This window comes from Leopardus geoffroyi, chromosome D4 (genome assembly GCF_018350155.1).
Source record: "Leopardus geoffroyi isolate Oge1 chromosome D4, O.geoffroyi_Oge1_pat1.0, whole genome shotgun sequence".
NCBI lineage: Eukaryota > Metazoa > Chordata > Mammalia > Carnivora > Felidae > Leopardus > Leopardus geoffroyi.
Genome location: NC_059342.1, coordinates 16957550 through 16974588, shown reverse-complemented (window position 1 = coordinate 16974588; position 17039 = coordinate 16957550). Strand labels below are relative to the sequence as shown.

Below are 17039 nucleotides of genomic sequence, written 5' to 3'. Positions count from 1 at the left end.
ATGTAGCTTCTCCCCTCAAAACACTTATGCACGGTTTTCTTCCTCACATTGTTTTACTCTTTCTCAACCACTAAAATACAAGCCATAGTAAACGCGCTGCTCTCAGCTCCCTCACTTTGCTTGGTTACAACTTCTGCTGCGAGGAAGGTCTTGGAATCTCACTTCGAAACATCGCGCGGAGTAACAAGAGAACTGTGCGCTACCCACATCATTTTAAGAGCCAAATAATTTTAGGCTTCGGTTGGAAAAGCAAAGAGCTGTGCTCCAGGCTTGGGCTCTAGGGTGAGCTATTTTAGGTGAGCGGCACATCTCCTCAACAACTTCATCAATGAATTTTTAATCAGAACAGCTTCGAAGAATGTGGTGCCTTACTTCACTTTCCAGGACAGCCACTGAAAAATACACACTTCGTTGGGTTTTGTTCTGCTTTGTTTTTGCGCGTTGGCTTGGGCCACTTCCCTCTGCCCGACCGCTGTCAAGCGGCGTCCGCCTCCAAAAATCACTTAACGTGGCGCCAGCCTCCTAACACAAGTTTGCTAAAAGTCTGTACCTCCTGGAGGCGATTTTAACCTCCTGGAGGAGTCCCCGAAGCCATGACTCCAGGAAGGGAATACCAACAAATACGTCTTAAAGGTCTTGAACCTACCCCGCTTTACCGAGTTCGGGATTTGCAGAACCACGCCCCACCTAAGAGGAACCAAGGTCACGCCCTCCGCGGACACCGCCGCTGGGCCTTTAATAAAGCCGCGGCCGCCTTCCCGCCTCCCCCCGGGGCGCGCACTTCCGGCCGCGGGGGCGTTCGGGAGCGCGCCCCGCGAGCCTCCACCAACCAGCGGCTCCGCCAGGCAGGCGCGAGTACGCGCGCGCACATTTGTGCGCAGGTTCGAATCTCCGCCGCTTCGCGGTTGCTCTCCAACGTCCGGCAGCACCGCGGCGGCCGCGAGGGCAGCTCGCGGGCTGCGCTGGGCCCGGCCGCCCCGCCCCCTCCGCACGCCCCACCTGCCCGCCGCCGGCTCGCCCGGAGCAGGTCCTCGCCCCCAGTCGCGCGCTCCGCCCTCGCCCTCCGCCCCCGGAGCTCTCCGCGCTCGGCCTCCCGCGCCGGGCGGGCTCCGCCCGAGGCTCCGGGGCCCATGGCCAAGCGGCGTGCGGCCGAGCCGCTGACGTTCCACGTGCCTTGGAAGCGGCTCCTGCTCTGCGACTTCCCCGAGGAGCCGCCGCCGCTCTGGATCCCGCCGCCGGGGGCCTCGCATCCCGGGCAGCCCGTCGGCGTCCCGGAACCGCCCCGAAAGCGCAAAATCGACGCGGGGGCTATGACTGAGGCTTCAGCTTCGCCCAGCAAGCGCCGCGACGGCGGGGACACCAGCGTTCCGGGCGGCGTGGAGCGTGAGGGCCAAGGCCTGGAGACGGGCGAGCCGCAGTTGCTGCAGCCTCCCGTGCGGCCCCGCGGGCCGGGGGAGGAGCCCCGGGGCGCCCGGCCCCCGAGGGGCGGTGGCGACGACGGGGCGGGGCGCACGGAGCCCCCACGGGGAGACTGGGGGGCCGCACCGCGCCAGGTAGGGGCTGGGGACCGGCTGAGCGCTCCAGAGGGCGGGAGGGATGAGGAGAGAGGGGCTCACCCTTTACGCAGCCATGGCACGCCCCGGGAAGAAACAGATTGTTCCCCTCTTGACTCGTGTTCATCAAGAAGCCCCAAAAGGCGAAAAGCCGGGAACCCTAGGGCAGGAAGGACGTGGACTCCCAGACTACCCACCAAGGGCCTCAGAGCCCTTGGCCCCTTGGCAGCGTTTTGGGAGAGTCGTGTGGGCTTGCACCTTTAGTGCCTGTGGTGTGGAAGAGGGAAGCAGGAGCGTGGGTCACGACGGACTAGAGCCTGATGAAGACCTTGACCGTGGACCGCGATAGGTCAGCTCAACGACAAATGGAGAAAGGGTAGCGCGCCTTCCTTGGCTTAATGATGATTTCTTCTAGAATTCGTGGTAGATTTCTTTCTAAGGAGGGTGACCAATGTGGTCGTCATCAGTTGGATGGTCTGTAGGCATAGTACAGCGCTTGTGGTAGAGAGGAAGGGCCTCCCTGCCTTGGGAACTGGCATTTAAAAACTCAGTGTTAAATCGGATTTTTAAAAAAAGGATCATTGTTGAAAATTAATTTGGGCCCTAGAGTAAAACGTACATGAGGATCATATATAAGAGTTCCTATTCTTTGGGAAACGAGCCTGCCCCATCTCTGAGCCTGAGATTTGATTTGTCTCGAAGTTCACCGTGTGAGACAGCTGAACCCTTGAAATGTGACTGATCCAAATTGATGTGTGCTGTTAAGTGTAAAAAAACACTCTAGATTTCGAAGATCTCAAAAATTTTTATATTGATTGCACATTGAAAGGACTTGAAGATACTGGATTGGATAAAATGTATTAAAATTTACCTGTTTCACTTTTTTAATACAACCACTAGAAAAATTTAAATTGTGCTTGTGGCCTGCATTACATATTTATGAGACTGCTTTGGTTTATACTTAGGAATTCGGGCTGCATTTTGGCAGTTCTGGATTGATTTACCAGGAGCTTTGGGAATAGAAGTACCAAATGTAAGGCTTAGAATTCACCAAACTCTTTTCAAGCACTACATCATAGTATTCACCTCACCTTTTTCCATTGTGTTCAGTATCTCTTGCAGAATTAACCAAATGTCTTTGCTGGAAAAAAAAAAAAAAAAGGTGAATTGAGGTTCCTTTGGCATGCCTTCTTGGTGGAAAAACCTAATAAAATAATGAGAATTTTATAGTTGGGAAAGAACTTTTTCTCTGGTTGTGAGAAATCATCCTTCAGATAATAATGGACATTTCTGGTTGAAATTCTAAATTGTAAATATTCCCATCCCCAGTTTTCTTGGAATTTAGAGAACATGAGGTTTAGGAGGTTTTTTTTTAGACTTTTTTCTTTAGATTGCTTTTGGATATTCAAAATCCGCTTACTTAAAACTGAATGATAGCACTTATGTTTTGAAAACAGAATAATTAGAGTTTCCAGTTGTATTGTGTGTGTTGCCAATGGCAAAATCTAAGAAAACAAACCCAGGATGATAATTACCCAGATCTATTTGATCTGAGGGTAAGTAGTGTGTAGTTTGAAAACTTTTACTCTTCGGACCATTTTGGTACCCCACCCGTATATAGGGGTGTCTTCCCTACCAGAGTATACTCAGTGAAGTATGCCACAGATTGATAAGAAGGAAATAGGGAAATTATGGGTAGAGGAAAATTTTTGAGTAGGCTGACTCACCTTAGAATCTCTTAGACACAGCTGTATCTTCTACAGCGATGACTACAGCTGACAGCTCTTTGCTTCCCAGTCACTACAGGCCCATGGCAAGGACTGAGCTTGGCCATGGGGTACCTTCTTCAAGACAAACCCTGTTCCCTTTTCTTTTGGCTAAAGCCTCGTGTTTCTTCCTTTTGTTAGTTCTGTTCCATGAGCTTCTTGTCTTCTGCAAATTTAAGAGAGGGACATGTTTTCTCCAGTTCCTCTCTTTCCTTCCTGCTTCTAAAGATGCAGGTTTTTTGTTTTTTTGTTTTTGTTTTTGTTTGTCTTTTAAGGGATTTACAGCTAATTACCAAGATACACGGTATAACAGAAACATGGAGAAGTTAAAAAGGCTTTTCAATTCATGCAGTAAATGTCTCCCTGGTTCCTAGCACTCAGAGTAGAGCGGAAGTCCCTACCTTCACCCTTGGGATCTTATTTAGGAAAAGTTTTCTCAAATATGTCCTTTCTACATTGAAGATTTAATTTAGGCAGAATAAAGATACCTTTTTTCTGTCCTAGAACCTCAGTATTTTTTGAGTTGTCTCATGTTTTTTTGTTGTGTTGGCTTTTTTCCTAGGTGTTTTTTTGTTTAGTTTTGGTTTTTTTAACCAGAGAAGTAAAAACCAGATATTACTTCATTAAATATTTGTGTTTTCTCATGATAGTGTCACTTCGTGCAGATTCATTTGCTCTGTCTGTGCTGATCCTCACTGGTAGCTACTTTTAATGGAAAGTAAGCAGAAATGTTTTTTTCCTCTTCTTAGAAGACAGTAATGAATGATTCATAGATTTTTTGGGATACAATATGTAGCCATGTTGAGCTATTACAGTACTAGCCCTTAATTTGAAAATGAGTCCTGCATTTCACCCATGAGGAAACAGACTTCGGTCAAAGTCAGAGTTAGTGGATGGTGGAGTTATCTTGCAAACCCAGGTCTGTCTGGTGGCAAAGTTTGTGCTGTCCGCTAGTAGGTTACACTGATGTCCTTAAAAGATCTTTTTTGGGCCCATGTTTATAAGTAGGTAATTTGGATGGTAGATTTTTTTCAAAAAGGCAAAACAACCCTTGTTTTTTAACTCTGTTTGTGTATCAAAATGAATTGGGGGGGGGGAGCATCCTTTGAATTACTGCAATTTTTTTTTTTTTTTTAATCCCAGTGTAAAGAAATTCCAAAGACACTCTTAATTCTCTAAGTTTTAGTGTCTAAGATTTCCTTTTAGGCCTGCGTGGTCCAGTAAAGTAACTAGCCACATGTGGCTATCAAGCATTGAAATGTGGCTAGTCTGAATAGTGCTGTAAGTATAAAATACTCACCAGATTGTGAAAACTTAGTATGACAAAAAGAACGTGAAATATCGTATTCATTTTTAAACATACTGACTACACATTGAAATAATAATATTTTGGATATATAAGGTCAAATAAAATATTGTTAAGAGAATTTTACCTTCTTTTTTACTTTTTAAAATTACTTATGTGGCTCTCATACTTCTGTTGGTTAGTGCTGTTACAACAAGCATGAGCCTAAAGTAAAAACACAACCTGGTAGAATAGATATATAAATATTCATCTGGGCACAGTGTTAACCTTCAAAATGTTCACCATGGAAGCCTGTATATAATTCCAGTGCTGCTTCCTTGCACAATGTATTTTGGGGATGCTTTTTACATTTTGTGTCAATCTTGAACTTCATCGGAATGTCAGCTTCACTTCATAGTTACTTGAAACAATTTTATAGCCATTCAATTTGTTGAATTTTAAAGGAGCCAGCTCTCAACTTGGATTTATCAGCGTGGATTTATTGATTTAAAAGTCATGCCTTCGGGGCGTCTGGGTGGCTCAGTCCATTGAACATCTGACTCTTGATTTTGGCTCAGGTCAGCATGCCAGGGTCTTGGGATCAAGCCCCACATCAGGCTTTGGACTGAGTGTGGAACCTCCTTAAGATGCTCTCTCTATCTCTTTGCCTCTCTCCCCCCACTCTCTCTCTCTTTATAAAATAACATTAAAATTAAAAAGTCCTGCCTTGCACCAAATCTTGTATCTTTGATAAAATAATCAGTTTAAGATTTTCTTATTTAGCATGTTTATAATCTAAAACTTCTTGGCAAGTTTTCAAAATATTTTAGCCTATGTAAAGTCAATCACTTAAAATACCAAGCCTCAGGGGAAAGATGAAAAAATAAGTTTTAAGGTATATTTGTATTTTTAAAACAAGTTGTGTTCCTCACTGAAAGATAAAAATAAATTTATGAAAAAAATTTTTTTCAAATGATTTAAAAAAAGAGAAAGAAAAAAAATTATGACATTTTCCAACATTTTCTTTGGTTGAAAAATGGAAGACAATTATCAAGAAGATGCTCTTGGAAGACATTCTTTTAAAGTTAAACTACTAACAAAATATTTTCACAAATCCATGAGTATGAAAATGCACAGAGTTGACTGAGCCCATGAAGTACTTTGATTAGGCAGAATTAAAAATGTACATTTGTTGAAGATGCGAAGTAAAAGACCCCAAAACTTCATGTGAGTTTGCCTTTAAAACAAAATTTGTTTCCTGGGGGGAAAAAAGTAACTTTTTCATACACCGATGCTGTCCTTTCATCTCTTTCTTTTTTCCCTAAAGCTCAGTGAAGAATTCTGGCAGTATAACACCTTCCAGTACTGGAGGAATCCCCTGCCACCTATTGATCTGGCAGACCTCGAAGACATCAGCGAAGGCAGCCTGCGGGAAGCAAGGCTTCAGGGCAAGAGCGAAGTGGTTGAGATCGACATGGAGTCCTGACACAAGCGCCTGAAGAATAGGTCTTTCGGCTTCGGCCTTTGAGGCGACCTCTCTTAAGTGAATTTGCATATTCTTAAGGAGAAAAGTTATTTTCCATACTTGATGCGATACCATTCCCAAACCTGAAAAATGAGGAAGAGTTGTTTTAAAGATGAATGCCTGTGGTCACTACTGAAACTCCCAAGAGGGATTTGTCAAGGATCTAGTGCAGTTAGAGGGGAAGTATTTTATATATGTACTCTCAAAGAAAAATTTATGTTTAGATTCTAAATTTGAAAATATTGGTCTTCTAAAAAAGAATTCTGACCGTTTTAGAAACAGGTGGGAAACGCTCAAATGTTCCTCTTGTCTGTACCAAAAAATTAATTTGTGGTACATGAAATGAATATTGTTTTTTACCTGTTATTAATAAAATGCTTTCTAGTACATCGTATCGCCTCTTCTTAGTTGAACAAATAACTGACTTAAACATCTATGCAAACTTAAAGTGCGGGGGACTCTTAAAGGTGGTATAGTTTTAAAAGAACTTTCTAAATGTAAAGCGTAACATAGAATGTCAATTTGGGGAGCATGTTTGCATAGCTTCCAGTATTTGATATTTGTTTAACTCTACTCTGGGGAATCAAAAATCGATAGAGAACAATGAGAAGTGAAGAGGTTCTTCCCTCCCCCTTTTCCCAGGTTAAGAGGAAAGAAATTTAGTGGTATTAATTTCTTGGCTTTGAGTTGCTTTGAGGGCACGGTTTTTATTGCTTATTGCTTCAGACTTACAGTTCTCAACACTGGCAACACTTCAGAAATCTTTGCCTGAGTAGCACTCAAGAGGTTCCCGTTTAACTGTCTGAGACGGGCCTTGGGTATAGCTATTTTTTTAGGCACCAATCCTCCTCCTTTTCCCCAATCCTAATATGCCGACAGCTTTGAGAACCACTAAACTGATGGTAGTTTTTCCTGTTTAAAGGAGATAACATTTGATGTGAAACAGCACCTCTTAATTAGCTTTGTTTTTATTTCACTCTACTGATGGATTTGTTACAAGTAACTTATTGTGTTGTTATTACTATTTCATTGTTAAAAAAATAAAGTAAGCAGTTTGTGTTTGAGTTGAGTATCAATGATTAAGTTAATTAACTTTTGTACTACATCCAGAATGTTGGCTTTGTAATAGAGTAACCCGTCCTTGTATATTTTTTTGTTGTTAATGACAGTAGATCCCAAATTGAGAAAGAATGATAAATGCCAATGAGAGAAAGAAAGAGAACGTTTTGTGTGTACTGTGGGATTTAAGTATGAGTTGACATTAATAAGAATATCCTAGAACAAAAGACATGTATTGTGGTTAAAAGTTAAGCCTTTGGAGTCAGACCTCGTTCAAAGGCTTGTACTGCCACTTTCTACCTATGTAACGCTAAGCGAGTTATTTTTCATCGCCAAGCCCTAGGTTCCTTAACTGTAAAATGAGAAACAATAAATAGTATCTACCTCAAAAGAGGCTATGTGTATTGTCAAGCAATGGCCTAAGCACTTCACCCACATCTTGTTTAATTCTCATAATAACCTTATTGTAGGTACAAAACAGTAATTAGAATAAATGTGCTTTTTGTAGTTATGCTTCATTCTACTTTAAATTGCCACTAGAAGTTTCACGGTAAGAATTGGAATTGAGATCGTAAGCATGGCAAGCTAGTGCAGGAAGCAGTTAAATTACTGTGGAAAAAAGGAAAATGGTAAACTTTCTTCCCTTTCTGTGTGGCCTGAGCGTAAGGAAGGTGTCCATTTTTGTTCACTACTCTTCCTGGTGCCCAGAACAGTGTGTGTCACATAATAGATAGTCCATAGAAATTGCACAAGCGAATTCGTGATCTTACCTATTGACAGGAAAGTTAATGCCAGCAGTTTTCTAGAAACATATCTTACAAAGCTAGGCATTCTACCGAAGAAGTGCATACAAAAGATGTGTTGCAGAGATCAAATAGTAAAACGCTGGAAACATAAAAACTGAGACAAGTCCAGCTAATGAACTACAGGAAGTGGTCATTTACTTTAATGAGAAGTTTCACAGGATGTTACATTGCAGGTTTGTGAATGGGAGATTCAAAGTGTACCTCAGACAGGGGGTCCTGGCTGACTCCGTTGGTAGAGCTATGTGACTCTTGATCCCAGGGTTGTGGTTCAAGCCCTACCATAGGTGTAAAACTTACTTAGAAAATGAGTAGCTCAGACAACTTTTTTGAGCATTATGTGTCAACATACAAAACTAATGTAAAGAGATTCAAGGAAAATATTTGCTGTCAATATGTTGAAGGCTGAACATTTAAAAAAAAAATTTTTTTTTTTTAGTGTTTATTTTTGAAAGAGAGAGAGAAAGACAGAGTCCAAGCTGGGGAGGGGCAGAGAGAGAGGGAGACACAAAATCTGAAGCAGGCTCCAGGCTCTGAGCTGTCAGCCCAGAGCCCAACGTTGGGCCCAAACCCACAAACTGCGAGATCATGACCTGAGCTGAAGTCAGATGCCCAACCAACTGAGCCACCCAGGCGCCCCGAAGGCCGAACATTTTTATACAGGTATATATATACTTCAAGCATTTCAACATGTTTAATATGTAAAATATGAATTTATATGTAAAGATGTATACATACATACCCATACATGTATATGTATATAGAGAGAGAACAGATTTGAAATAACTACATCCTTTTAGAAAAAAGTTTTTATTAACTCCAGATAATTTGGCAAAATTGCATGGTGGGTAAATTAAGATGAAAATTTAAAGGTAGATTTTTTTTTTCAGGTTATATACACTTCACCCAGATTCCCTAGTATAACATCTTACCACAGTACAATTATGAAAATGAGGAAATTAAAGTTAATATAATTCTATAATGCTATTATGAGGACGCGGAAAGAGTGACTTCCGACAGTTCTTAAAAGATAGAAGTAAAAAATGTACAGAATTTATAGACTATTCACATTTTACCATCATCCCGCTAACCTTTTTCTGGCCCAGGATTCAATCCAGGGTCACATGTTCTATTTAGTGGTAGTATCTCCTCAGCCTCCTTTAAAAAGATTCCTTGGAATTTCTTTGCCTTTCATGACCTTAGCACTTTGTGCAGAGTACTGAGCAGTTATTTCATAGGGTAGCCCGCAATTTTGGTTCGTCTGGTATGTCTCATAGGCAGCCATCTTTGGTGAGAACTCCAGAGAAATGATGTATCCTCAGCACATCACACTGGAAGGCACTGCCCTTCACCTTGTCTTGTCATTGGTGATTATAACTTTGATTTCTTGGAAAAGGGGGTGTCTGCCAGGTTTCTGTGTTAGAAAGTTAATATCTTCTCCTACATAATAGTTATCTTCTGGGAAGCTACTTCTGAGACTATGTAAATATCCCATTTATCATCACAGTCTGCCCATAAATTATCGGATCTGTTGATGATTCTTTACATGAAAGATTTTTGGTCTGGTGTATGTCAAGTGGTAACTTTCTCTTTCCATTATCCCTTCTACATCTATCCATTGGAATTCTATAAAGCAAGAGCTTTCCTTTCACCCTCATGTTTCATTCAGTGATTTATATCAGGATAGACTTACGGGCATATATTTTATTCTATGAGTTATAAATGTGTTATTTTGTTGTAGAAATTATCCCAACAGATTTGGCCACTGGGGGGCCCTTTGAGTTAGCTCTTGTGCCCTTCCCCATTTTTTAACATACTATTTATTGTGTGAGTACTGGTTAATCTTGGCAATGCACTTCTGCATTTACAAGGTTAATGGATGGAAATTATGCCCCGTGTGCACCACTGTGTTTTTCACTGAACAACCTGAGCCCTGACATCCTCTTCAGAAAATGGGGACACGAATACCCACCTAGAGGAACAGAATGGGGATGAAATGACACAGTGGCCGTGCAGAACCCATAATGGGCAATAAATATACATGTCTCTTCCTCATAGGACATGAAATGCACATTTTTGCCATCTTTTTTGGTAGGTAGACAGATAAATCTATTAGTGATCTCTGACAATACCTGAAATTGAGGCCAACACTAACGTCACTTTTAAAGAATTTCAACAATTGTCTGGAGTCCACAAATCTAAACAATAGCGTTCTAGTAATTTATATTTACTTATTGCTGTATGTTGTGTCTTTTTGATACACCCTGTGGTAGAGAGAATTCTAAAGTGGGCCCAAAGATTCCCAGACAGTGTATCATCCAGTCATTTGATCAAACACTAATTTAGGTACTACTGTGAGGAATTTTGCAAATGTAAGTAAAGTCCCAAACCAGTTCATCATAAGATGAAATGACCCAGGTGAATGGGACTTAATCACGCGAGCCCTTTAAAAATATGGGTGAAGGGGTCAGAGACAGAAGTCAAGCGCAAAATGTGGGAGGGATTGAATATAAGAACAATCCTCCTGGCTTTGAAGATGAAGGGACCCATCTGACAAGAACCTAAGAGTAGCCTCTAGGGGATGAGAGTGAGTCCTGGCAGCCAGCCAGCAGGGAAACCGTGACCTCAGTCCTACAACCTCAAAGATCTGAATTGAGCCAACAACTTGAATGAAGGTGGAAGTGGGTGCCTTCCCGGAGTTTTCAGAGAGGAACAAAGCCTGGCTGACACCCTGATTTCAGCTTTGTGGCACTCTTGAACAGAGATCCTTCCCTGCCAAGTGGGACTTCTGACCTACAGAACTGTGAACTAATTGATAGGTTTTTGTTGTTTTTTTTTAAATGCTAAATTTGTGGTACTTTGTTATGCAGCAATAGAAAACTAATAGAGACTATCATTTTTAGCATTTCCATCCCTTCTCACGCAGATGTTCCGTCACAAACATTTCTCTTGTGATGTCTTCACTCTAGTCTGGGAATCATTTCTCCAAACGGTCCTGGTTCTGTTATTAGAGAATGGTACTTAGAAATGAAGACGTGGGTGCAACATTGCTCACCGGTGCGGAGTATCACTGCTTCTCGATCCTCTCAGCTGACAAAACTACAAAATATATGTGTATACAACTATATGCATTTCTCCATCTGTCAGTATACTTGTGTCTATATCTGTATATATACTTAAAAAAAAAAAAGAGTTCGTGCTGACACTTCCAATCCCAATCCAACACCACAGTGTCCATTATAACTTCCCCTCTTATTATTATTATTATTTTTTTGTTTGAGTTTATTTATTTTGAGGGACACTTAGGTGGCTCAGTCAGTTAAGCGTCCGACTTCGGCTCAGGTCATGATCTCGTGGTTTGTGGGTTCGAGCCCTGCGTCGGGCTCTGCTAACAGCTCAGGGTCTGGAGCCTGCTTTGGATGCTGTGTCTCCCCCTCTCTCTGCCCTTCCCCCACTCGCACTCTGTCTCTCTCTCTCTCTCTCTCTCAAAAGTAAATCAACATTAAAAAATTTTCTTAAAATTTATTTATTTTGAGAGAAGAGAGTGTGGGCACACATATGCGTGAAAGGGGGAGGGGGAGGGGAAGAGAGAGTGGGAGAGAGAATCCAATGGGCTCGAGACCTGAGTGGAAACCCAGAGTCAGACACCTGAGTAAGCCACCCAGACATCCCTTATTTTTAACTCCTTTGAAAAGTAGACCTCATATCCCCTGTTTATTTGTTTGCTCAATCCTCAAATACACTACTGCACCAACATGCCTGCTAATGTATATACTTCTTTTTGTGTTTAGCCTTTGGCTATTCAATTAATATATTGTTCCCTAAAGTTACTTAGGTTGGTTATTTACTTGCAATACAGTTGGGTTCATTTGTTTCTGTTTATATATCAGTTTTGACTCCCCATGTAATGTTTTAAAGTTTGTAAAACATTGACATGGTTCTTCAAGTCAGAACTACACAAAAATGTATAATCAGAGAAGTGTCATTCACCCTAACTCTTCTCCTCCATTCATTCCCCTGTTTTCCCTACTTTGTTCCCTTTACCTCTGTAAATAAACAATTTCATTAGTTTCTGGCTTGTTCTTGTGTGTGTGTGTGTGTGTGTGTGTGTGTGTGTGTGTGTGTTTTCTTGTTTTTGTTTTTGTTTTCTTGCACTAATGGGCAGATACACATATAATTTCTTCTTTATATATTTATAACTCATACAAATTTATTAGAAAACTATGGTTCTAATAAATGGGTAATGGACATAGAAAAACTAGTTTACAAAAGAAAAACATGAGAATAAAAAAACATTTTTGTTTAATTGTGATCTCAAATTTTAAGAATCTATTTCTCTATATAAATTGGCAAAAGTTGCAGATCATGTTTTATTTTTAGTAAAGCCTGTCTGAAAAGCAGTTTGGCAATATGCTTTAAGAGCCTTATCATAATCTTTGAACTAGTTTTCATTCTGTATCCAAAAATATATCCTAAAGGGATAATCAGAAAACTAGATGCAAATTCACACATCACTGTAATAGTAAAATATTACAAATTAAAAAAAAATAACTTAAGAAAATTGATGGATAATTAAAATATACATGATATAATAGAATGAAATCATAAATTGGTATTGCTAAGAGTTTTAATGATATGGGAAAATGCTTAAAAAAAATAGGACTTTCAGACAGCTAATCAAACTCTGTCTTCCAATAATTACAACTGAGAGCCCAACTAAAATACACCTCTGGCCTCTAGAACCTAAATGAAAGCATTACCGAATATGGAATGGAAGTCCAACTTGGCAAATCGACTCATACAGAGTAAAGTTTTATGGTTTTATTTTTTGCCTTCTCTCCCAGCTTTGAACCAAGAGTGAACACCCAGCAGAACTCCACCGGTCAACACGGGCAGCCCAAACACTGAAAGAAACCTACCTTTTTGGCCAGAAGAGCAGGAAAGGAAGCTGATCTGAGCAAGAGTGAATTCTGGGGATGAGAGAGCTGGGTAAGTGATCCCTTAATTCTGTGTATAAACTGGCACTAGTCCTGGGCTTATTCCTTCTTACTTGTTTTATTTTTTTAATCTTTATTTTTGAGAGAGAGAGAGAGAGAGAGAGAGAGAGAACAAGCAGGGGAGGGGCAGAGAGAGAGACACACAGAATCCAAAGCAGGCTCCAGGCTCTGGGCAGTCAGCCCAGAGCCTGACGTGGGTCTTGAACTCACAAAGCACAAGATCATGACCTGAGCCAAAGTCAAATATTTAACTAACTGAGCCACCCTGGTGCCTCAGTCCTGGGCTTATTCTTGAGGGACACATGCAAGGGACAGATTGAGAGCCATATAGCAAAGACTTTAAGAACTAAACCACAGTATAAACTTATGCTCAAATCCCTCACAAATGTCTGAGTGTTGCACACTTGGGACATGCCCGAAGCAGCATAGCCAATGATTTGAAAACTGAGCTGACCTTAGAACCCATGCCCACAGAAGAAGAGACAGTACTTACGGTCTGAACCTAACTGTGTTGAATATCTACTTAAAAAAAAAAATCAACATCCTCTAGAAGATTTTGACAAGACCCATAATCTCACAAGGTAATTATTCAAGACACAATCCAAAATACTTGACATGCAAAGAATAAAAACAGGATGGCCAGTTTTAAAAGGAAACGCAATAGTCAGCATGCAAACAGTCAGTGAAAGGTGACCTGTTTTCAAAGAAAATCAAGAGATGTCAATTTCAAGGTGACCCAAATATTAGAATTACCCAAAATTTTAAAGCACCTATCAAAACTTCTCTATAAGGAAACTGAAGTCAATGAAAACCTAGAATTTCTCAAAAGAAAAATATAACCAATAAGAAACACGTGAAAATTTTAGGAGAGAAGAATACAAATACAGACATAAAAAATGAATGAAATGAATGAAATCTTGCCATATGCAATGACATGGATGGAGCTACAGAGTATTATGTATGCTAAGTGAATAAGTAGAGAATGACAAATACCATATGATTTCACTCACATGTGGAATTTAAGAAACAAATGAGCAAAAGGGAGAAGAGAGAGAGAGAGAATGCTAAACCAAGAAACAGATTCTTAACTGCAGAGAACAAACTGATAGTCACCAGAAGGGAGGTGGGTGGGGGGATGGTTTAGGTAGGTGATGGGGACTGAGGAGGACACTTGTGATGAGCTCTGGGTATCGTATGGAAGTGTTGAAACACTATTTGTACACCTGTAACTGATATTACACAGTATGTTAACTAACTGGAATTCAAATAACAACTTGAAAAAAAAGAAAAGGATAATATATTTAAAAAAAATACATACTCCTTTCTGATCTGCTGAACTAAGTGGGATAGATATAAACATTACTCTTTTGTACCTGTATTAAGCTAATTATGATTTTTGTTTTGTTTTGGTGCTTAGTCTAAGTTAGAATGATGTTGAATATTTTATTTGAGTTTTTCTGAGGCTTAATGAGTCTCTTGAACACTTGGAATTTTTTAAAGAGTATTGCTCTCCATAAAAGTGGCTCTATATTTTTAATCACCTCTTTAAAATATGTTAGTTTACCCTTTAGAAGAAAGGTGGTAATTATTATAATTACAAAGGGAATTGTTACATAATTCTGTTATGCTTGTTAAAATTTGAAGACAATATTTTTATTTTTATTAATGTGATAGGTTTTCTAACTTGAGCTTATAAAACCGCAGGTGCAAAAATGTGGGTGTATCCAATAATGTCTAATGTCATTCCAGCCCTCAGCTTTACAGGCGTTATTTGACTCCTGTGTTCCATTGTTGAACAAGCACCTGTGAAGTCTTGCAGGCAAAGGTATTAGTGCAGTACATGACTAAATCCATCAATTAGTTTTTTTCCCTATTTCTCCCACCCCTCGCTCACCACCTCTGGCGGCCACCAATCTCTTCTCTGTATCTGTGAGCTTGGTTTGCTAATTTATTATTTATTTAATTTATAGATTCCAAATGTAAGAGAGATGACACAGTAATTATCTTTTTCTGATTTGACTTAGTTCACTTAAGCATAATTCTCATAAGGTCTATCCATGTTGTTACAAATTTTGTGACTGGATAATATTCCAGCTTCTTTATTCATTCAGTCATTGATGGAGATTTAGATTGTTTCCATATCAGGGTGCTTGGGTGGCTCAGTCGGTCAAGCAGCCGACTCTTGATTTCGGCTCAGGTCACCATCTCACAGTTCGTGAGATGGAGCCCCGCGCCCGGCTCTGTGCTGACAGCACTGAGTCTGCTTGGGATTCTCTCCCTCCCTCTCTCTCCGACCCTCCCTGGCTCTCTTTCTTTCTCAAAATAAATAAATAAACATAAAAAATAGTTTAAAAAAAGATATTTCCATATCTTGGCTATTGATAAGGAATGCTGAAATGAACATGGAGTTGCATATACCTTTTTGAGTTAGTGTTTTTATCTTGTTTGGATAAACACCCAGAAGTGAAATAACTGGATCATATGTAGGTCTATTTTAATATATAATATTAATATTTAATACTTTTTTCCATAGTATCTGTACCAACTTATATTCCCATCAGCAGTGCACAGGGGTTTCCCTTTCTCCACATCCTTGCCAACACTTGTTATTTCTGGTGATTAATGTTATAGAGCCTCTTTTCATGCACCTGTTGGCCAAGATATGCCTTCTTTGGAAAAATGTCTATTCGGATCTGCCCAATTTTTTTTTTTTTTTAAATTTACACCCAAATTAGTTAGCATATGGTGCAGCAATGATTTCAGGAGTAGATTCCTTTGTGCCCCTTACCCATTTAGCCCATCCCCCCTCCCACAACCCCTCCAGTAACCCTCAGTTTGTTCTCCATATTTATGAGTCTCTTCTGTTTTGTCCCCTTCCCTGTTTTTATATTATTTTTGCTTCCCTTCCCTTCTGTTCATCTGTTTTGTCTCTTAAAGTCCTCATATGAGTGAAGTCATATGATTTTTGTCTTTCTCTGACTACTTTTACTTAGTGTAATACCCTCCAGTTCCATCCATGTAGTTGCAAATGGCAAGATTTCATTCTTTTTGATTGCCGAGTAACACTCCATGGTGTGTGTGTGTGTGTGCGCGCACACACACACACACACACACACACACCACATCTTCTTTATCCATTCACCCATCAATGGACATTTGGGCTCTTTCCATACTTTGGCTATTGTTGATAGTGCTGCTATAAACACGGGGGTGCATGTGTCCCTTCGAAACAGCACACCTGTATCCCGTGGATAAATGCCTAGTAGTGCAATTGCTGGGTCATAGGGTAGTTGTTGTTGACGAACCTCCATACTGTTCTCCAGAGTGACTGCACCAGCTTGCATTCCCACAGATCTGCCCAAGTTTTAATTGGACTTTTTTTTGCCATTATGTTGCTTGTGTTATTTATATATTTTAGTTATAAGCCTCTTATCAGATATATGATTTGTAAATATTTTCTTCCAATCGATAGGTTGCCTTTTCATTTTGTTGATGGTTTTCTTTTTTTTTTTTTAATTTTTTTTTTTCAACGTTTATTTATTTTTGGGACAGAGAGAGACAGAGCATGAACGGGGGAGGGGCAGAGAGAGAGGGAGACACAGAATCGGAAACAGGCTCCAGGCTCTGAGCCATCAGCCCAGAGCCCGATGCGGGGCTTGAACTCACGGACCGCGAGATCGTGACCTGGCTGAAGTCCGACGCCTAACCGACTGCGCCACCCAGGCGCCCCTGTTGATGGTTTTCTTTACTGTCAAAAGCTTTTTAGTCTGATGTGGTCTCACTTGTTTATTTTTGCTTTTGTTGCTTTTGTTTTTCGTGTCAGATTCAAAAAATTATTGCCAAGACCTATGTCAAGCATTTTGCCACTTAGGTTTTATTCTAGGATTTTTATAGTTTTAGGTCTATTTTCAAGTCTTAATCCATTTTTCACAACTTTTTAAAAGCAAATGGTACTGCCAGTGTGGGGCTTGAACCATTAACCTCACAATCAATAGTTGCGTGCCCTACCAACTGAGCCAGCCAGGTGCCTCTAGTCTTTAATCCATTGTGA

The 17039-nt window shown here is 40.5% G+C and overlaps 1 protein-coding gene across 1 annotated transcript; it reads left to right on the top strand.

The window, feature by feature from the left end:
* The first annotated feature begins 1111 nt into the window (after positions 1-1111).
* Positions 1112-7193, top strand: CD4H9orf40 (chromosome D4 C9orf40 homolog). The gene is made up of 2 exons (XM_045468220.1): positions 1112-1553; positions 5932-7193. Exons 1-2 carry the CDS (start codon positions 1131-1133, stop codon positions 6088-6090), a joined length of 582 nt encoding a protein of 193 aa, XP_045324176.1. The 5' UTR covers positions 1112-1130; the 3' UTR covers positions 6091-7193.
* The last annotated feature ends 9846 nt before the right edge of the window (positions 7194-17039 follow it).

What these genes read in the sequence shown, in the direction of transcription:
- CD4H9orf40 (XM_045468220.1), top strand. Translation starts at nt 1,131, where the DNA reads ATGGCCAAGCGGCGTGCGGCCGAGCCGCTGACGTTCCACGTGCCTTGG. An exon ending in GGGGGGCCGCACCGCGCCAG is followed by an intron (nt 1,554 to 5,931) that starts GTAGGGGCTGGG and finishes TTTTCCCTAAAG; the next exon opens with CTCAGTGAAGAATTCTGGCA.